This window comes from Pempheris klunzingeri, chromosome 3 (assembly GCF_042242105.1).
Source record: "Pempheris klunzingeri isolate RE-2024b chromosome 3, fPemKlu1.hap1, whole genome shotgun sequence".
Classification (NCBI taxonomy): domain Eukaryota; kingdom Metazoa; phylum Chordata; class Actinopteri; order Acropomatiformes; family Pempheridae; genus Pempheris; species Pempheris klunzingeri.
Genome location: NC_092014.1, coordinates 16,500,392 through 16,521,935, shown reverse-complemented (window position 1 = coordinate 16,521,935; position 21,544 = coordinate 16,500,392). Strand labels below are relative to the sequence as shown.

The window sequence follows — 21,544 nt, the reverse complement described above, 5'->3', positions numbered from 1 at the left end:
TGAATCAGCCCAGTAATGCAGTGTGCACCATATGAATGAGTGCAGTGACTCTACAGCACAGTTAGTGGCGGCAAACACACGGAGGGACCAGAAAAACAACAACCCCGGAACCAATGTTAAGAGTTGTTGTGCTACACCGGACAACTGAAAACCGTCGGACAACAACCAAAGGGCAAAGCTATCCAACCTGCATGATGTTGTAGCTAAAAAACCATCAGTTATTTCTTTAAATCGACGACGATGTGGTTCGCCCGGCGATTTCTGTCGTCGGTCGCTCAGAGAAGTGAGCTGGTTTGTCTTTTCCTCACTGTTTCCGCAGGTTTACACTTAGAGGCTAATTTAACGTTGCTAGTTTAAACCAGCTAGCTCGAAGTGTTTCAGGCTATGTTAGATAGCACACCTCGCAGTTTTCTCTGTTTTAGACATTTAGACGCGTGAGTGATGATTGTGATTTTTTGTAATCACAGGCCACTTTCTTGTTTTTGCTCCTCAGGTCACTATGCAGGACGGTCCGGCTTATTCCGTCGCCCCCAGCACTGCTCCCTTCCGGAGCTGGAGCTGCGGTACCTCCAGTGCACATGTTGCTGGCGGAGCCGGGTTCCCGTGGCGGGCTTTGAGACCCTGGACGCCACCTTGTCCTCCTCCTCCTCCTCCTCTGAGCCCTGCAAAGAGGACAGCAGACCTCTGGATGCGTGCTACACCTCCGAGCAACGAGACGTCATCCTGCAGCTGCTCAACACCGCCACGCCGGCAGAGCTGGCCAGCGTCAAGCTCCTGAGGGGCCGCAAGTCGCTCAACATTGTGGAGTACAGGACTAAAAACGGACCCTTTAAAACTCTGGAGAGTGTGGTCAATGTGCCGCTGCTGAAGCACAAGAGTGCGGTCACTGTCTTCAACTCCATCCTCGACCCGGTTAAGAAGGAGAGGAAAGTGAGGATTCAGCTGGCCAAGTTCATCAGGCCGGAGGTTGACAGGTCCTGGCTGGAGGTGAGGGTCTGATCCCCTGGATGGGTTTGTTTGGTTAAAACTAACTTCCACGTTTTCACTCATCTGCAGTCATGATGTCATGGGAGTGTCTGATCAGTTTTGCATTTCTGCTGTTGCATCTCGCTTATACTGGTGGCTTGGGTCTCATAATTTAGTAATGTACCTTCATGAAGTCTTATTACTTGTGAGATACAGATCAATAACAAAAAAATGATGCAGCAGAGGCGAAATAATCCTGACCTATAGTCCCTAATATGACTTATGTTCTAAAATGCTGCATCCTACATTTCCTGCAATTGGTAGCATCTTTTTCTTCTTCTTTGTCTGGTAAACACACCTTCCTTTCAAACTCTACACCCCCTGTTTGTAAGACAGCATTTGTGCTTAAGATTTGTTGTCAAGATTATTCAGCTAATGTCCCCGCAGTCTCCATCCATCCATTGTCTATACCGTTTATCCGCCAGGGCCGTGGGGGGGCTGGAGCCAATCCCAGCTGATTTTGGGGCGAGAGGCGCGGTACACCCTGGACTGGTCGCCAGGCAACCACAGGGCCAACACATAGAGACAGATAACCATTCATGCTCACGCTCACAAGCAATTTAGAGTCACCAATAAACCTGCATGTCTTTGGATTGTGGGAGGAAGCTGGAGTACCTGGAGAGACCCCACACAAGCACAGGGAGAACGTGCAAACTCCACATAGAAAGATTCAAACCGGGAACCTTCTTGCTGTGAGGCAACAGTGCTGACCACCGCGCTGCCTCCTCTCAGTTAAAGATAAAACAGTATAATTAACTGACTACCTATCACAATTCTATATTTGTTTACTCAGGATGCCAATACCATTGTGTCAGTGGTATGTGGGACTAATAAAATCGCCTGGGCTCATGTGGACCGTGGGATGAAAGTACTGGATTGGCAGCAGCTGGAATGTCCAAATTTCTTGAGGGGGACATACATGGCTTCTTCTTACTTGAATGATGTGAGTAGGAGTCCATGCTGTTATTGGAGTTTTACAGTGACGGGTTGAATGTTAAACCCATATACAACTGCACTATATGTCATTTTTCCTTTCTGCCATTAGGTCACCGGGGTTGTGGCACTCCTCCCATCAGCTGACTTCTACATAATAGAGAAACCCTCAATCTCGGCCCAGAATACGACTCTATTCCCTATTATGGCCCACTTGAGGACTGTGGAGGCCATGCTGTTCGCTCTGCTTGAGCCAAGAAACTTACAGCCTGAGTCCAACATTCCTCCCAGGTGGGGAGAAAAGCGGATTTCATGACTATCATGATTTTTCAACTATGAAAGTCACCAAAATACTGTACAAAAACACAATATTCATTTTGATGCTCCCTGAAATGACTTGAAATTTAGCTCTTTGATGTCTTCCGTCCTTCGCAGAGTTTTGAACATGATGCGTACTGCTGTGGGACGTCACTTTGGACTCATGGTGGGCGAGTCGCGGACCAGCGGGGCAGCGACGGTGCGGCGGCTGATGACTGAATCTGTGACGCAGAAGCTTCCTAGGATAAACTTTCCCCCAGAGCTGCTGGTTAAATACAGGAATCACTTTCAAATGGGCAGCAAAAGAGGAGGAGAGGAACTCTGTGACGCCCTGCTGCAGGCTGTAACCTTTTACGAGCTGCTCAGTGAATCCTCTAGTTAGCCAACGTGTAGACCGCTCACCATGCACCACATCCACTAAGACAAACCTCCTGAGGGAGACGGTACATTTTTAAAGTATTGAACAGTCTCACTGTTACATAAAACACTCTTACGGTTTTTCGGGATGCTGGGCCTGAGGTTGCCGTGGTGTTTCGTCATTTCTGCTGTCAACCTTATTCAATTTGGGCACTTAAATAAGGTAATAGCTTTTTGCCATCTTCCTGCTGTCTGAGGATTTTCACTCCTGTTGGTTTGTGTTCAACAAAAAGGTTTTTCTGGATTATGAAGTAACTTAATAAACACAGCACTGATCTCGACAGCAACGCACAAAGTGCTTTACTTTCTCTAAAATGATCAACATCATTTACAAAAATAGAATTTTTATTTACTTTTCATGGTTGCACCTGCATATAAATAAAACATGATTTCTCACCTCAACTGCATTTAATTCATTTTTCAGTGTTAAAGGTGGAAACGATTTTCAGGTAAAATAAATACTGAATGGTGAAAGGCGAAGACGTGAGCTTCTACGGTCTTTTTCCAGACTTGTCTCTATGAGAACTCCTCAGCAAGCAGTTGAATAGTTGGCTTTGAGAAGCTCAGGTGAATGCTGTGGAGGTCGTTTGGACACCTAAAGTGGGGGATAAATCATTAAAATTTTGTCTGCAAATATTAGTATTGTTTTGATCACATTAAAAAGTCAAATTGGGCTTTCATTGTCACACTGTCTACCCTGATGTCACCTGGTCTATTATAATAATATAAGAACAGTGCTGTCGTTAATTATGCACCATTTGACTGGCGTCAGTCGGCCTCTCAAAATTAAAGTAAACGTTTATGTCTGGCTCACCTGAGTGGTTCCTCTTTCTGTCGCCGTCTTCTCTGAGAGCGACAGATGTAGCGGAGGACCGGCATGTAGTCGACACTGACAGCCTGTCTGTTTCCCAGCAGGCTGAACGATTTACTGCCAAGCACAGTCCTGCTCAGCTCGTACCTCCTCTGTGCTACACTGGAGGGGACAGGCACGAGAATGACAGGTTCAGAAACAGACATTTTTGTTTTCTGCTTTGTGATGATGTGTAAAATGCCATGGGCCTTAAGTGTCCCTTTCCAAAAAACAAGGTACGTTATTAAGGATTTTGAAAAAGTGGATAGAATACACATGACATGACGCCCAAATGCATCCAGAAGCTGAGTATAGGCTCACCTTGGTGCGCACAGAGGTTGAAAACTAAAGCTGAGGCTCTGTCTTTTAGAAGAGGCAGTCAGTCTCTCTTCCACGTTCCCACTACATGTGTCTCCCAGTTCCTGCCTGTGTTTTTGGGGCTCAGTCGACGCCTCAGACATTCGCCAACACGTGTGATACCCCAAGCCCTCAACAGCAGCCTGAATATCCAACAGCGTCTCCTGGATCCGACCCCCGCCCTCCTCCTCCCTCATCTCATCCGACAAGCCATCCTTTATCTCAGCTCTCGTCCACACAAACGGCCCGGGTCCGCATGAGCCTGAAACAAGCGTTGCTGCCACCGGCACGGTGGCATCGAGGTACGACATGAGGTCAAAGAAGTCAGTTAAAGCATCCAAACGGACGATTGCCACTTTGGCCGTGTTTCGTTCAGTCTTGTGTCTTGAAGACGATGATGTTCTTTGAGGGCTTTTTGTCAAACTGGAGGATGATGTGGGGTCAGACGTGACATATTTCCTTCTGCTGAGCCTGGAGATATTCCTAATGGATTTGCTGTCTGCCTTTGGACAGACGTTTTTGCCCAGCTGCTGGATGTGAGGATCAATGTCAGAGGGTGCCAGCTCCCTCTGCAGCCCAGAATGAGCCCCCTTAGCACAGATAGGTAGGAGGAGGTCCAGGTTGGAGTACAGAAGAGGCACACCACCTCTCCAGCTCTCAGCTAGGAGCCGCAGGAGCTCGGCCATGTTTATTTCAGACCAGCGCTGACACTGAACAATTGAAAAATGAAAGAAAATATTGACATGAAGGTCAGTTTTCTCTTACAGAAAAGCTTATGGAGTTCAAACACTAGGAGAAGACACCAATACTCGCCATCAGGAGATTTAGTAGTTGCTTTTGGGTCACAGGGTGGAGACCCAGCTTGCTAGCAGTGCAGCCTATGTCACACTGAGGAAGCCGGGAATCAACACAGTCTCCCCTGTCAGTAACACTCCAGTCTAGATAGGGAAATTAAGAAAATTCCTGCAAATTCATACTGCTATTGAACATTTTTGGCCACAAAATCGTTATCTATAAGGGGGCTTGATTGGGATTTATTTAGAGCAACCTACGCTGGGCATGAGTGGGCTCCTTCGGCAAGCCTCTGCTCTGAGATGCCCGTCCTCCACCACTGTTCACCCAGAGCTGCAGCTGCAACAGGCAGCGTCTGACGTCACCTTTTAACAGTCGGAGGAGGCTGCTGACGTCGTCCGACTCCAGTCGCACATTCTCAGCCAATCCTACCAGCTGCAGGTAGCTACAGACATTCACCTGGGAACAGACGGACCGAGCTGAAGTTCAACTGTGTCATTCTTCCTCATATTCGTTCTGCATGCTTGGGCAGCCTTTAGTTGTTCACCAAGCCACCAGCAGAGGCTTTTTTGTCACAAATAATATGAGAAAAAAAATATGTAGGAAACATGCATGAATTTCATAATAAGCTTGTGGAAGGGTGAGGAGGTAAAAACTTACCGCAGATGGGGTTTTGAAAACAATTTCCTCCAAGCTGCAGTTAAATCTCTCTCTGAATGAGGGATCTAAAGAAGATATTTGACATCACAGCTTGTCCTCTGATCTACTCTATGCAAAATTACACAGTGTGTGCGTTTACCACTGGTGGTCAGAATGACTGGTCTTTTAGTGGTTGTCATGAAAGTCTTGATGGCAGCGAGGAAACCGACATCATCATCAAATATGACATCAACCTGTGGGAGCAGATAGTTGCAAGAGGATCAGCCCAGACCAAACATGGGTTATGTGCGGTCTCGTATCCATTTAATTATACATCTGACAGTGTGGGGTTGCCAAACGGTTTACCTCTTCAAAGAGAATGAGTGATGTGGCCGTCTTTTTGTTCTGTAGCGCTGTTTGATCAGAGCCTGGTGATGGGCTGCCCAATTTCTTGCTGTCTGGGTTTTCGGATGGCGGCAGGCCACCAAAGTGCAAGTGATCTCCTTTGGCCTTCATCTTAAAGTAGTTGGTCAAAGTGACTGTGGCTGGATTTGGTTTTGCTTTGCGACTGGAGCGGCCCAAGTTCTGCGCTGCTCTCCTTTTAGAGGTGGAGGTAACATTTTTCGGAGGCACTGTTTTTCCTGTTAAAGAAAAAAACCACAAATGTCTGTAAAAATGTGCTAATATGAAATTGACACCACCATTACTGTCTACAGATATATATTTAAACAGTGCGTAAGCCTGATGCCATAAAGTTCTTTCACTTTTTAAAAAAAACAATCTTTGCCACAAGCTTGTCTAGGTATGCAAGTTAGTAAGTAAGAGATGTTGTATTATTTGGATTTCGATGAATTCCGTGTCTTACCAGGTAAAGTCTCAGATTTAGGCGTGCAGCTGTAGTTGTTGAAGTAAGTTGGTTTCAGCGGGTCCTTCCCCGATGTCTCCACTAGATGGGACTGTGTAGCTTCCTTCAGCTGAGACAGAACATGGCAGCCACTACGCTGCGAGGAGCAGTTCACCTCAAATACCTTTGATTGAAAAGGAAAAGAAAACCTTAAGTATAATAATTTCTCTTATTTCAGTCCAGATGTTTCTTTGCCATGGAAGCAGTTTACAACATGGTGCACCTCATAATTGGGTGCTCTGATGAGGGACATAAAATATCAGCATTTGCCAAGTGATCCATTTTGACAATTTTACATTTGATTTGACTTGCTTTCATTCTAATTGCGCAGATACTGCCAAATGGCCACACAATGTATTTAACATTTTTGATCTTTTGAGGCCAAACACTCACATTAAAGTGTCAGGAGACATCATTTCAATGAGCCACAGAGCTGAGTAAAAGCAGCTATATTTACTTTATGAGCACAGATGGAAATATAATTAACCTGCTCAACTGTGAGTAACATATTTCAAAACATGTATCCTCCATAGTCTTAGAGAGAAAGAGATGGCAGTAAAGGAGGGTGGCAGACTGAGTACCTAATAAAACAATGGCTCCATATCACAGAGTTTGGCCAGATGTCAGTACTAATCTAATCTGCAGTTTACTAAAAAAGAAAATTATCATATTTCCTCAAATAGTGACTAGCATGTATGTCTACAGGTCCGTATTTGGGACAGGCCCTTACTTCTAAGTCCCTTTGTTCGCCAAGTATACTTGGTCGTATTTTAGCATGAAGCCTCTTTATTTCCTCATCTGGTCCCATTTTCCCTGTTAAAGGTTTGTTGCTGCATTATTTAAATGATGGAAATGTGAATCATGTTTAACTGGCTTTGCACATTATATAACAGACATCAAGCGTTAATCCATCCTTGTGTTTTTCCCCTGGCTTATATTTGGGGCTTTTATTTGTCCTTGCCAGCCATTAATTGGCTTTTATTTATTTATTATGGATCATTTTGTGAAGTAATCGGTGACGTAGACAATGACGCCAAAACTGAGGAGTGATTAAATTTAGACTGTGTGTTAAATGAAAAACGTAAATGCCAAATAGCATTTAATAACGGTCTCTAAAACATTATTTTTTATTTGTTAAATAATTTCTGGATAGGCTTTCTGAAGGATAATGATGATACTTGTATAGTCAATAATAAACTGGTTATATGTGGGGATCCCTGAACTCTTTTCAGCTGTTTTATATTCTTCTAAGGCATCTTTCAAGACATAATTTGGCTTAGATTTGACACATGTAGTCATGTTTTTGTTATTATAGTTCACAGTGGTGAGCTAATAGAGATTTCTTTTCACCCCGCTAAGAATCAGTTCTTGATGGGAATGATGAACACTTGATGTTTTTGGCACAGTCATTTTAAGATCTTATTATCTGCCTGGTCCAGTTTGAGTCCAACCTTGAAGCCAAGCTCCTGCGAGCAGGCATACACCGCGGCGGTCTTGCCCACACCTGGAGGTCCAGTAATCAGCACGGTGTTACACAGCGGCTCCTCTACTGCGCCGGCCTCACCCTGGAAGTCTCCACAGTCCCACGAGTCTACACAGTACAGGGACAGTTATTACTTATATCCAATTCCACCCAAAAATACCACACATGGAAAATTCTGTGAAATCCCAAGTCGTTAAAATAAAACTCTAGTCATGTGGATACCCAAAAATAAACAGGCCATGTGACAGATGTTTGGTCATGGCTCATTAGAAGCCACATCAAAATTCTGACCCCGAGCTGAGAAATAAGTGCAGACGTCAAGTGTGACAAACACAAACTCATACCACTGCTGTTTTCTCCTTGTTTCCTTTCCCCCATTTTTCTCGTCTCGTCACAGTCGGCTTTGAGCTTCCATTTCTTCAACCAACTGAATTCCACATATAAAAAAAACCAAAAGGTTTTTCTCACACTGATTCAGTGAAAGAACTTTTAATTCTTTTAATTTTTTATACAATTTTCCCACACATACAAAAATAACAAATGTATAATGCTAACCTTTGTAGTTTATTCACAGAGGCAGAGTTGCCGATGACTTCGCTTGAATGCTGAGGACTGTATTTGTCTGTCCAGAGGACGTCCTCAAAACTGGAATCTGGGCAAAAGAAGAGGGAAAAAGTTGATTTCTTGCTATTTGAAGTGCATAAAACATTCAACCAGCATGTGGCAAGTTCACCTGTTTGGAGAACGTCAGAGGTTTTGAGCGACTGGCTGTCAGATTCTGAATAACTCATCAACCCAGAGTGCGGCTCACGGTTGCTCTCCAGGCCTGCCTGGATCCCACTCTGCCGCCTCAGTCTGTGAGTGCGACTTAGCTTGTTGCTTCTGGGCTGCTTCTTGCCCGTCAGGACAGACCTTTCCTGGACACCCTGTGGTGACATGCGACGGGGACCCATACCAACAGCAGCCTCTGCGGTGAGTCGAGACCTCAGACGTTTTGGCATCCTCTCAGAGCTTTCGCTTGCCCGTTTCCTCTTCTCTTTAACGTGGTTCTGCGGGGAGCTTAGATTCTGGGAGCTTTCTGCTTTGGAAAAGAAGGAGAGGCGTAATTGGCTGAGGCAGCACAAGTTTATGATAGTAACACACTGTTGCTTAATCTCACCTGTGGACCCAACATCCTGCAGACTCACACTGGCCTTCCTCTGCAAGGTGCTGAAAACTGTTTGCACCGGAAATGTAGGGTTAGATGTTTGGACTTCTTCCAGACAGCCGTGCAGAGCTGAGGGTGGAAACTGTCCCCTCTGGGACCACTTTCTCTCTGTCAGGTAAACTGTTGACAAACGCTGCTGACATCTCATTAGTTGGACATCTTCACTCAGAGGAGGAAACACTGATTTCTGCAGCTTCTCTGCAGGCTGATCCAGTTTAACATCACTGCTGCGTTTACTCCTGCTGTGCTGCGCTGCGTGCAAGAAGAGTGGTGCAATTTTAATGCCTTTTACGCTAAAAGTGTTGCTCTGCCGCTGAAGTGGTGTGGCTTTTCTGTAGGACAAGCCAGCAGCTGCAGCAACAACATATGAACCGTGTGTGTCTCCAGCTGACTCCGTTTCCGGTGATGCTTCATCACTGGAGCAGCTCCTCTTCGATAACACTGATGTTTCCACCCCGGAGGATCTCGGCTCGTCTTTTCTGGGACACGAAGCATCTTTAATGTCACATTTCTTGCTCAGTTTGAGTTTGTTTCGCATCGTAAATGACTCCAAAACTCACAGACCGTCCGGTGGCATCGCTTAGATGTTAATACACGATGTGACGTCAATTTGTGCGACGTTAACTTTTCGACAAAAGCGTCAATTTTCTTTTTACATCGGTCAAGCTAGATAATTATGTTTTGTTGTGGTTTTTAAGCCAAATTCGCTTAAGTGTGGAAAGGTAAACGCAACAAATAAAACCACCAAACCTTGACTGTATCTGTTGGCCTCTGGGCTGACGTTCAAATTAAGCGCCATAAAGGTTCATAATCAAAGATCGTGTGTGAAGAGACGGATCACACTGAGGCTCTCTCACAGATTAGCAGGTGACGCTGACTCAGATATAAGAAAGTACTTAAAGACACACATTACACCAATATAAACGCGGTTTTTAAATGCGGATGGCATAAACTAACCGTGAAGGTCGTGGAGGACATGTTCTCCTCTAAAACCATAACTCTTCTTTAAAAAAAATCGTCACTAAAAATAAGATCCTACAGTGAAAAGTTACCCTGATGTCAGGGGCAAATCAGCAGTGTCCCTTGAAAAAGTATACTGTTTATTTGGTGGATTAATTCCTTTGGGAGATAAAATATTTGAAGCTTTTTTTTTTTTTTGGGGGGGGGGGGGGGGGGGGGGGGGGGGGGCAGACAAGCTTAATTATTAACCAGGGTTTTTTTTTTTAAGAGACAAAAAGAAATTAAACTAGATTTAACTGAGAAATGCTCAGCTCATGAGGTCTGGTCAACACATCCCCAGTAAAAACGAAAGAAAAAAAGAAATTGACCAAACTTTAACATGTAATTCATGCTCAGTGTTGCCTCGTTTGGATATATATTATAAAAATAGGTCTGTCAATGGTTTTACTGGTCTTTGTCAACCGAATAGTCCCAAAACAACCATGCAGATTGACCATTTCTTCAAGCAAAAACAGCAATGCCACTGAAGAATAAAACATTTAATTCTTCATGTAAAATATGTCTATCGTTCCGTTGCATGAATTGTTCATACATTTATAATCAGAATTTAGTATGAAACGAATTGTATTATTTAGACTCAATTATATAACTGGAAAGGCTTGGCAGTGTAATGATGACAATCATCCCAAATCTCTAAAACATTACAGGTCAAATGTATTTTATTTCTTTAAATATAAAAATCCCCTTAGCCAGAGTGTACAGTTCACAATTTTTTAACAGGGTGTTTTGACAATAATGGTGAATATGTCTCCCTTTGTCCCCCGATGAATACAGAAACCCTCCATGAATACCAGAGGGAGGAAAAATATATTGTTAATTTGGTTGTTCACAAGGGAAAAAAAAAAAAAAGACTGGTGATGATCACCAATTTATGTGCACGCTAGAAAACATAACTACTGCTGCTTAAAAAAAAAGAAAAAAAAAAAAAAACTTGACTTGGAATGAACAAAAGACTAAAAATATAAAGAACTAAAAAGAGACTGATGAAAATATTCCCCTTTGGCATAAACTGCACCTAACAGGACGACTGACTTGGACCTGAAAACCAACCATCCAATAAACAGCATATTGCTTTGAGAGAAAAACTGCAATCTGTTAGTTATTGGATTCAATACGGGGGCACAGCTAAAATATTTGATGTGGTTACATGTGTACATATTTCTGTCAATCAGCTACTGATACTCAGGACCCATGTTAAAAAAAAAAATACATGTTCAAACCTCAGAGTGAGACAAAACTACAGGTGCCAGCATCATTAGAAAACTGTTGACGTTTATATATCTAGAATGCTATGCACCATACACGATACATGGGGTTTGTTTTAGGAAATCTGAAAAGAGAAAACACTCAGAAAAGTTGAGTTCCCTGGTTTTCTAGGAGCTATTATCAATTCAGGCCAAAAGGCTTAGGGGTGATGGAAGTAGGAGTTTTGAATTTATTCTCTTGTCCAGGATCCAAGGCTTACAGTATAACACTATCGTCATGGCAACCTACCAGCAAAACCCACAATCCATCTTGGGGTGAGCTTTATATACTCTACAAATTGATGCCCAGTGTAGATTTTTACTGTAATGTTAACTGTGCGACCCTTCAAATTAAACGTCATTCACAACAGTGAAATCAAACCCACTAATGTTTCTCCGCTGATGACAGTGGAAAAGCTGCATTTAACATTTGGCGCAGCATGAATAAAGGAAAAAAAAAAAACAAAAAGACAATTTCAAGGTAAGCTTTCTAGATACAAAACACCAAGTGCTAAAATAATCAGCTAAAAGGATAAGTTTTCAACAAGGTTATTGTGTATGTGTACAAATAAGAGTGACAAGGTTACCAGTACAGTTTTAACTGTAGTCTTGATACAGTTGTCTCTATAACAAGGACATACCAAAGACAGTCGTGCCACATCAGAAGACGCTCAGTTTGTTCACACTCTCACCCAAAGACAGATACTTCGGTGGCACCTACGAAATGCATATTAGGTAGGTTCAACTTGCATCATTCAGTCCCCAAAATTCCTGGTTTGTGTAGATGTGGGTGATTCACTTTTATATTGTTCATATTTGGTACAAATCTCAAGTCCCAAAAAACTTGTTTACCTTGTATGTCTGCTTCAGGTCAGATCCTCCGACAACCAGTTCTCCCACCTATCTAAGCACCAAAGGGTTGGTAATGTTCATTGAAGAAAAACAAAAGAAAAAAACAAAACAAATCGAACATGACAATCGTCGCTCCATCCATCCTACATCAGTCTGTTAGTGCGCTTTTTGTCCTCTTGCCCTGTTTCCCCCCGGTGGAGGTGACGCCGTTGCAGGCTCCTGTTGATACCAGAGTCTCGTCCTGCAGCAACTCCTCAGTGCCCGGCAGCTCCTCTTGGATCTGCCGCAGGCGGGCCATGGCGCGGTCGATGGTGGCCGTGCTCACTAGGTTGAAGTCGTGCATGCTGACCAGGTGCAGCAGGAAGTTGCGGCAGAGGTTGCGGCGGATGATGTGAGCACCGCGGTTCTCTGCAAAAAGCATGATGGCCTGATTCATCTGGTTGTCTGCTATAAAACTGGGGGAAAAAAAACAGACAAAAAGAGGAGCTTAGTTTCTAGTGTTTTCCATAGACTGATGTGACAAGAGTAGCTGTGACAAAATGTACAATTGTAGTAACCGCTCCAAAAGATCCACTGCACATAAGAGAGATTACAAGTTAATTTGTAAATGCTTGGTACTACATTTGGCAATATACTTTTCCACAGCAACAAAATCCAAGAATTTTTCTCCAGGGTTACCCATAAAAAATTAAACTACATAAATATATACACGAGACAACCACTTTGTGTTGCTTAAACTTCAGGAACACTGTATGAGCATTGAGTCATGTCCATCACCCAGTGCCGTTATCGTAAACAGTGTTGGATAGAAAACTATTTTTCCTACTCAACTAGTCCATAAATGTTTCATTTTAGCAGCTGTAAAGTATTCTGTTTCTACTCAACACTACTACTAGTTACCAACAACTATTCATATTTAAACATTACAATTCATAATTAATCTAGAAAGTGAACGGCTTTTCAGTTTCTTGAGTTGTTGGTTAAAGTGGAAATGTCTAACTTTTTTTTGCTTTCACTCTCAGTATCAAGAGAATCTTGATTTCACAGTGTAACAGCTATAGAATAGATGACGCCATCGGCCTTTACAGCCATTTCCTATTACCCTCACATTTGCCATGCAAGTCGGTCTAAAAATGAAGGCTCGATTTACAGCACACAGGAAGCACGTCAACCATTGTGGGACCAAAACAGGAAGAGGATAGCACTTTGGCCATCTCCAGTAGATATCCCCCACTACCACACATACAGACAGGGTCCGAAAGTAACCCGTTTATATGTACTAGAAAGTATCTAAAAAGTAATTGTACCTTAATAGGAGCAGCCCAAAAATGCTCAATTTAAGATTTTCTACAGAACTTGGCCAAGTGATGCTTCTTGTGACTAAAATAAGCTTAACAAAACTGCAGGAACACCAGCTTCACCCCCTTAATGCTGCCGCTCAGCTGTAGTCCGCCACTGGGAAAGCCGGGCGGTTTGCTGGTGGATTTATGGAGTGGAGGATGAAGTTGCTAGAGGGTAAAACTCGAGACAGGCTTCTTGGCTTATTGCCAGGGGTTGGCGAGCTAACGGCTATCACTCTTAGGATAGACTGCACAGTACTCCAACTGTTCCACTGAAATCAGCCAATATGACAATTCCTGAATAGTTGGGTCTGTCTCTTAATTACAGAGTTTGGTCTAGACCTGCTCTTTATGGAAAATGTCTTGAGATAACGCCGTTATGAATGGACGCTATATAAATAAAGATTGATTGATGGACATAATTCAAACCCTCACTCATACCACCGGCACCAACTCAGTTTGGAGCAGGTGTTGCACTGTGCCGGCTCTTTATTTTTTCTTGCATTAGGAGATGGGAAGATACGCATGCATTCTTGAGCATGACTCTTGGCATATCCTAGCACAGACTGTTTTGGAGCCACGGAGCAGGAATAGAATTGAATTTTGATGATTTCTTTGGAATCAGAATTCTGGAACCCGTTCTCGGTGCCGAGTCCTGACAGCGAACGCACCCGTGCTTCATGACGTGCAGGTTCCACAGCTTCATCACTTCCTTCTCGCCTTCATTGACATCTGTGAACTCATCCAGTTGCTGCAAGAAAAAACGTTGATAAATCAATTAATTCTAGGCATTTTCTGTTGGCCCAGAGAGTCGTGACAGAGAGACTACAGCAAGGACGGTTTGCAGGTTCAGGAAATCAATACTAAAGTGATAAATACGTTGTGTACGGGTGTAAGAGCAAGCTGAAGAAGTGTTCTGTGTTGGCAATAGTTTTCGCTCTGAGCACCTTTAAGTTATTTATGGGGAGCAGGGCTGACCCAAATGCTTTGACTCTTTGTTGCCATGGTAATCCGACACCAAAAATCTGTATTCAAAAGCTTCATTTTCATGCTTTTCCTCCTCTACAGATTCTCTTTGGGCACCTCAGAAGTAGTTACTACACAATTTGTCCTTTAATTTCATGACTGGGTTCTTGCTCTTTGTTTTAACAGATGACTACCCACTACACAAGCTGCTGAGAAAGCAGCTTTCCACTCATGTTGCTGTTATGTGCTTCAAGGCAATCTTGAGTATGAATCACTGCAAAGCATCATAGTATAAGCTCAAGTGTCTAGTGTGTTACAAGGTTAACTGCGTTATAGATCAAATGAAACTGTCGCAATGTCTTTTTGCACATTGACACAATGTAAAGCAGAAGACTCTTGTTTAACACCACCACAGACTTAAATCAATGTCCCTAAAACCAGTTTCCAAAAACTTTCAAATTAAGTAATATTAAGTGAAGGAATAGCTCCGAATACAGCGACATGTGGAAGTAATACACCAAGTGAAAACAAACAGGGAATTTCATATTGACTTTGTTTTTTTAGGCAGGCAGTAATAACTTGAGGAACGTCCTCTTTAGAGACACTCTGGACCTTAAAGCTCGTCTCCATAAGTGGTGTAAACATCTCAGTTCAGAGAAGCCAGACACAAGACGACACAATGATCAACGGCTCCTCACCGTGGCAGTCTTCTCTCTCAGCCACTCTGGATCTCTCTCGTCCTCACTGTCCAAATCCATCTCCTGGGGACGCAGGGGCATGCAGCTGTCACTGTGGAAGTACAGACGGTTGTGTCCACTGACATACGTCCTCTGCTGCTCCAACTCTCCGTCCTCAGACTCCAGGAACTCCGACAGACTCGGTTTGGTCCTCTTGGGCCTTGTGAAAGGGGGAGAGGGAACAAATCTTGCATGTACACCGTGTATGCTGGAATTTCTCATTCGTTAGATATTACATATACTGATACTTTCTCTTATGGTTGACCGGCAGATCACAAACAGACACACACGCATGAGAAATCTGCCGACTGAAAAAGAGCTGATCCACCTAGTGTCACCACAGTGCCACAAACTGCTCTCGTTCTAAATCTGTTCCTTACCAATTCATCACTAAACTAGACTGAATGAAAAGCCAATTAAAGTGGTCATTTAAAGTAAGTTAATCACATTGTCTGACTCGCCCTGACTTTGAACTCTGCTCACATGCTTACCTACAAACCAGTATGTGAGTTACAGCGGTCCTCTTCACTGGGCCATTGCGGCTGAAAGCAAAGCCGGGTTGACTGTGGATGTCCTGAGGGTTGCCAACATATGAGCCATCATAGCACTCATTTATAGACACGTCTATCCTTGCTCCTTTTGGGTGAGGCTGACAGTTGGGGAAAAGAAAAAACACATTAGGGAAATTCTTTGCAACATGCAACAAGAGTAAAAACAAAAACACAGACCACTAAACAGTCAACTGTAGGCGATCTGCGTGTAACTTGCAAATCTAAATTGTCACACTGTGTTAAAATTCCTGATTATTGAAAGAAACTGATTATTACATGACTCAAGTCAGGATTCTGGCAAGATTTCTCTGCAGCTGCACAGTGTACACTTCAAAAGACTGAGGCTTAAGTTTAACTATGGCCAACAGATCCCAAAAAAAGAAGACAAAAACCAAAACATATTCATCCCGTGAGTCGTCCGTGTAGGCACGGCCTGATGCAGCTTCGGCATCAGTGTGACACAACTCAAATCTTGCAAAAATTACATAACATAAGAGCTGCTGCATCTTTCTTTACGACGCACCTGTAGCCAACAGTTGCTTCTTGTTTTTAACCACTCGTGTACCAAACCATATGTGTACTATGTTTGTTCATTGTGGTGACTTTGCATGCACACAGCCAATCTAAACCAGAGCTCCTACACAGCATCTTTGATTGTTTTATATTAGTCGCATGAAGACAAACACACACACACACACTTTACCACATAGTTGAAGATGAAGCGGGAGTGGGAGAGTTTGAGATGTTTGAGCAGACTGTAGAGTTTGCTGCAGTTCAGGGTACACCAGGGACAGTGAAGATCATCTCTTGCCTCCGTTTGCTGCCGTGTGTTATTATTGTACAAGAACTGAACAAGGACAGAGCCCATTAGTTACAAGATCAATCAAAAAGGGGCGAAGGGTGATTCTTACATTATTGTATAACAGAGTTATTGTCACATTTTGGGACACAAACCCTAAGGGCCAAGTGCCCAATAGGGTAAAACAAAACAAAAATATATATATATATATTAAAAAAAAAAAACAGATCATAGTTTAAAGTTATATCTCAGGTCTCAAAATGTGACAGTAATTCAAAACATTAGATGTTGTGCCTTTCAGCCACTTCTCTCAAACGTTCTTGTAAATCAGCGTCTCAGGCCCAGTTGCATTCTTTACTGTTGTGTGGGGTACCTGATAAAATATACGTAGCTTCTGCCGCGGCTCACACGGGACCTGCTCTTTCCTCGTCTGAATGTCTGTGCTGACTGACTCTTTCACTGCTGACGGGAACAGATGGAGGTTATTTCTTGGAGTATCACCAAATCATAAATTCGACTTAATACATTCAGCATGTATTTGAGAAGATGTAGAAATTGCATTGTTTTCCCATAATGTCAAGACTTGAAATGACACCACAACCTTTGACTGTTAAAGCCCCTTTCATACATGGAATACGTAAGGCTTCATCTACCTGTTAAAGTAATGGCTTTCTGGCAAACAAACACACATCTGTTGTGTAAATGTTGCGTTATGGTTCTGTGCAAAACATGACAGGACCATTACAGACAGAGCAATAATATTTGTGCTAAATTTGGTTAACAAGAGGAACCTTTCTAACACAACAATTGGAGTGTGATAAGAGAGAGGAGTAGTGGTTACGGGCCTCTCACAGTTTGCACCAGCAATGAGTTTTAGAACTTCTTTTGCAGTTGAATTAATGTTTCTCTGTGGCTCATTTAATGACCACAGCGCACCTTGAGGGAGACCTCACTCGGCTAAGCAACCCTGGATAGTTAAAAAGTTCAGGTAATGGCTCCTGCAATAAATTTGCTCATATGCAGTATGCAAATATTTTGCTGTACATTTATGCACAAATTCTTCATGACTTCTGAAACGTGCCAAGTGCCTTATTCCAAGAGTGACATGATTTTCCAGCAAATTCATGAAGTGAAGTGCTCGTCTGACTCATAAAGTGCCTTTTGCCAGATTTGGTTACAAATAAACCATCCCACACAAATATCACAGTGGGTGAAAAATCCCAAACCATGGCTGATTCAGCTTGAGCTGGCACAGAATAAAAATGACCTTCTCTTCTTTGTTTGGTGTCCTTTATGATCACTTTTACAACCCCCTCCTATCCATCATCACCTATGGATGTATATTGCTTAAAAACAAAGTTCAAGCGACATTGTGGTGTTTTGTACTTACTCATGAGGGCAGCTCGGTGATTGCTGGTTCTAGTCTCCATGGGGCTGGAGCTGTCAGAGTTACGGGTAGCAAGGGGTTTGGCCACGGGGGCGGTGGACTTTCCGCTAGCGTCACCTGTCCAACGCAGCATGAACTGCAGTGTGGGTCCCTGAGAAAATGTCTCAAATGGTGGCAGTCTCTGTGGGACGTACAGAGTAGTGGTCAGTGGTGAGGTGGTGTGAAGGGGACAACATATCCAAAGATATGAAGGCCAGAGAGGAGAAAACCCCAGTATCTAAATCGCAGCTCCTCCCCCTACCTTTCCATCAAGAATAGTTTCCCACGTAGCTCGCTTCTTGCTGACTGGGCTGTCCTCCATCCCTTGCATTGACACCTCGTACTCCCCGTCCAGCAGCTGCAATCTTCTGCAGAGAACAAATCAAGAGCAACGATTTTAAAGGTACAGTCAAACAAATGGCATAAAGGGATTTTACAACTTAAATGACAAAACCTTACCTATTCTTATCAAAGACAGTCATCTGTGCAACATAGGTCTCTGTGGTCTCTCCGTCCTCTCTGTGGGAGGAACTTCTCTTCTTTCTACTAGGAGTATCTGTTACATCTTTACACAAAAAAATAAAACACAAAAATACAGTGAGGAAATGTATATCAAAATCGGCAAGCAATTTCAGTCACATTCAACATTATTTTTTAAATGATGCGCCAAAAGAAAGACAGGCTACAGCCTGCTGTGGCCCAGTTCTGAGCTGGTGTTCTCCCTATTCTCATCTCATAACAAATGCACTGTTAAATCATTCATCCCAATACGAACTGTACTTGACAAAAGGCTTCAGTTTGGATTTCCTACCAATGTTCTCGTTAGCCTCTCCGTTGACTAGACCATTAGTATCCCTCCTCCCTGTGCGTGACACCCTGAACAGGAGCGAATAAGACTTGACCATGTGGCTGTTGCTGGGCTCAAACTCGTTGCTGGAGACCAGTAAGGAAGGGTAGGAGCCAGGCTTGGTTTGGTTACTGTCAGGATTCAAAGGCACCTGCTTTTTACCTGTAGGCACTTGCTTTATCGGACAGCTGACATCCTGAAAGAGAATGCACCCAAACTCGATTTAGCAAAACACAATCATTTATAACTCAAAGCGATTAAATTACTTTGAGCTAAAGTAAGAGACTGACTCAATATTATTTTACTTTACCTTGCGTTTTTTATGGCAGACTTTGACAAGTAGCACCTCTAAGGACACTGAATTTTGTTCATTTTCTGAATTCTGCGATGGCTTTTCTGTAAGGCGACAAAAAAACAATTTCAGTCCTTTTGCTCATTTTGGACACACAACAAAATCCTCCATAAAGTTAAAGTGAAGCATGCGATTTTCATTAGTTTCTCAATGTAATAGTTGTTAGGCCAATGCTCTATTGGTACAAAGCAAAACATCTTCCTGATCCTGAGGAAAAGTGTCCCCTTCATTTGTCACTAGTGTCAGTGTCTGTTTTTCCAAGTAAATTTATGCATAAACACGAATCTTTAGCAGCTGGTGACTGTAGCTTCTCGATGTCAAGGCAACACAGCATGTAAAATTAGTGTTTTAACATTTGTACCAGTAGTCCTGGTTGACTCTTATTCTGGAAACCTGCTCAAAACCAGGATGCTAATGTGCTTGATAGTGACAGCTGGTTATTGCAGTCACTGGCTGACTATAAGTGAAGAAGCAAAAAACTTCTTAATTCAGCCCATTTTCTATGTATTCGAGAGGGTTTCTCTTTAAGTAAAAAGTATTTTTTCTGATACTAAAATCTGCTTACCATCCTTATGGAAGAACCCCGTGAAGGTTAACTGTAGATGTGAGGACAAACTAAAACAGAATAACGCACAGATGAAAGTTAGTCATAGAGTTCTCCAACAATGGTCAAAAATTGTTTCTCTGGTATTTGACTCTCTAAAATCTATCCACCTGTGAAAAAGGACACATCCATTCTTGTAAAACTGTGTTACCTTGGAGAATCCTGCTCTCCCTTCATCTTTTCCACTGTCTGCAACATGTCATCCACTTTGAATGTTTTCCTGCAAGGAGGGATTCAAACCCACACAGGTTCAAAATGTCTGCATTAATACAGTGACAGATCATAAATGACGTTATAAGCTATGGATCTTTTTCTTTCTTTTTTTTGTAAACTGTGGGTGCACATTCATATGCATCAACAGGAACTTTAAGGTTCATATATCATCATTGAAACCATGTAGTCAGATTTCATACCTTCTGGCATTTGATCGACCGTTTCTGTGAGACATGAAGGTGAGTGTCCTGTGCAAAAATATGGGCTGAAAAGGGAAAAAAATGATTGAATTAATCACTTATTTCAAATAGGATGATTAATTAATGAGTTGACTGAAAGAAAACTTAAGTACAGTAATTCACTTACTGCAATCAAGTTCCTTGTGCGGAGAAATCTGTATATCTGAGTTGGTTCTGGATACAGAAACGAGGGTTATTGTGACATTAGATTGAACACAGCTTAGCTTGTCTCACTGTTTTCTCTAACTTTACAAAGTTTCACCAGGAACCCACTAAAATCTGGATGATCTGGGTTTTACGGGGTGCAGTTGTCCTGCTTTATGAGACAGACCCTCCATCAGTCTGCTGCTATTCAATCTCACTGTCAGGATCTAAGAAATTAATCCATATCATTGCTAACACATGCCAAAAGAAGGGGTGTTAACAGGTGGTGGCTGATCAGACAAAACACCCACCAACCAAAGAAATACTGAGCGGATAATGAACAATACATGTTTTTTTATTGTGATTCCAGTCTTCCTAAACACAGTTAAAATGAGGTCAGATTAGTTAAAAACAAACATTATCTATGTCTCACTTTAGAGCACCAGTTAAACTTAGGAGACTTGTCAACCAAAACCACATATTGAAAACAAAATAAGTACCAGTAAAGTTAGGCGGGTCGCCAAAGGCTTATTGAATGTATGGAAAAGTTGGTCTCATGGTACCAAAACATAAAAAAGGCGCATTACAAAGTGACGAGAGGTGAAATCTCACTTTCAAAGGCCTGTAGGAACAGCTCATGGTCGGCCTGAATCTGCTCCATCTTCGGCTTCTTCACAGAGTTCATCATTGCTGACGAGGCAGGGTACACAGCGCCGTTAGCTTTGCAACTCGCCCCACTCATAATATGACCTGAGTTCTGCGAGCAAAAACAAGCGGCACATGGTAACACACAAAATGTTACTGAACAAATAGGGGCAATACAACATGCTAGCTTAGCCAGTGGGCAAATACTCGCGTTAGCAGTCGAGCTAGCTCGCTCAGCTAAAAGCACAATGCTAACATGTTTGTGAGCTTAGTATTTCGGAGTAGTATCATTAGCTTAGCCAACCTACGATTAACTACAGTCCTAAAATCGAAATAATGTAAATATCGGGCATAAATAAAGGCTACCCACCCTGGCCGATGGCATTAACTTGTTAGCCTCGCTGCCTCCAGCACAAGCCTGGCAGACTCAACAGCAGAAACCCATGAAGATGAAGAGGAGGCGACGAGACGCTGGCTAGTTAGCTAGCAATGCTAGCATGGTTCACTAGAAAACAAACCCCTGTACGTCTAAGGCTTCCCGGCATTCACCGGTCACAAACGTCCTTTAATACAGGAGTCGGCAGGAGTATTTTAGATCAAAATATTGATTATCTATCCGTAATTTATTGTCGGTGTGGT

The 21,544-nt window shown here is 42.8% G+C and overlaps 3 protein-coding genes across 4 annotated transcripts; 1 reads left to right on the top strand and 2 right to left on the bottom strand.

Moving 5' to 3' along the window:
* Positions 1 to 159: 159 nt before the first annotated feature.
* tefm (transcription elongation factor, mitochondrial) lies at positions 160 to 3,265 on the top strand. Its single transcript, XM_070827527.1, has 5 exons — positions 160 to 283; positions 494 to 987; positions 1,820 to 1,969; positions 2,072 to 2,250; positions 2,395 to 3,265. Exons 1-5 carry the CDS (start codon positions 241 to 243, stop codon positions 2,657 to 2,659), a joined length of 1,131 nt encoding a protein of 376 aa, XP_070683628.1. The 5' UTR covers positions 160 to 240; the 3' UTR covers positions 2,660 to 3,265.
* Positions 3,058 to 9,464, bottom strand: atad5b (ATPase family AAA domain containing 5b). Its single transcript, XM_070827526.1, is given in 14 exon segments — positions 3,058 to 3,289; positions 3,509 to 3,667; positions 3,866 to 4,611; positions 4,667 to 4,839; positions 4,984 to 5,152; positions 5,357 to 5,418; positions 5,493 to 5,586; positions 5,699 to 5,973; positions 6,198 to 6,360; positions 7,688 to 7,827; positions 8,064 to 8,146; positions 8,275 to 8,371; positions 8,453 to 8,800; positions 8,903 to 9,464. Coding segments are annotated over 14 exon segments (3,150 nt in total). The 3' UTR covers positions 3,058 to 3,210.
* Positions 9,465 to 10,459: 995 nt separating this feature from the next.
* On the bottom strand, positions 10,460 to 21,544 carry suz12b (SUZ12 polycomb repressive complex 2 subunit b). 2 transcript variants are annotated; one of them, XM_070828237.1, is made up of 17 exons: positions 21,276 to 21,544; positions 20,873 to 21,017; positions 20,244 to 20,290; positions 20,078 to 20,142; positions 19,816 to 19,884; positions 19,626 to 19,675; positions 19,019 to 19,104; positions 18,673 to 18,904; positions 18,321 to 18,426; positions 18,124 to 18,229; positions 17,826 to 18,003; positions 16,809 to 16,897; positions 16,340 to 16,483; positions 15,577 to 15,734; positions 15,047 to 15,245; positions 14,054 to 14,133; positions 10,460 to 12,497 (listed from the first exon to the last, which is right to left on the bottom strand). In XM_070828237.1, exons 1-17 carry the CDS (start codon positions 21,288 to 21,290, stop codon positions 12,191 to 12,193), a joined length of 2,076 nt encoding a protein of 691 aa, XP_070684338.1. In that variant the 5' UTR covers positions 21,291 to 21,544; the 3' UTR covers positions 10,460 to 12,190. The 2 variants fall into 2 exon arrangements, with proteins under 2 accessions (XP_070684338.1, XP_070684339.1); XM_070828238.1 differs by having other exon boundaries at positions 16,809 to 16,894.

Bases quoted from the DNA above. Each gene is read 5' to 3' on its own strand.
- tefm (XM_070827527.1), top strand. From the start codon at position 241: ATGTGGTTCGCCCGGCGATTTCTGTCGTCGGTCGCTCAGAGAA. The intron at 284-493 runs GTGAGCTGGTTT...TTTGCTCCTCAG, and splicing joins GTCGTCGGTCGCTCAGAGAA to GTCACTATGCAGGACGGTCC. The intron at 988-1,819 runs GTGAGGGTCTGA...TTGTTTACTCAG, and splicing joins TTGACAGGTCCTGGCTGGAG to GATGCCAATACCATTGTGTC.
- suz12b (XM_070828237.1), bottom strand. The intron at 18,905-19,018 runs GTAAAGTAAAAT...ATTCTCTTTCAG, and splicing joins TCTGCCATAAAAAACGCAAG to GATGTCAGCTGTCCGATAAA. The intron at 15,246-15,576 runs GTAAGCATGTGA...CCCTTTCACAAG, and splicing joins ACTCACATACTGGTTTGTAG to GCCCAAGAGGACCAAACCGA.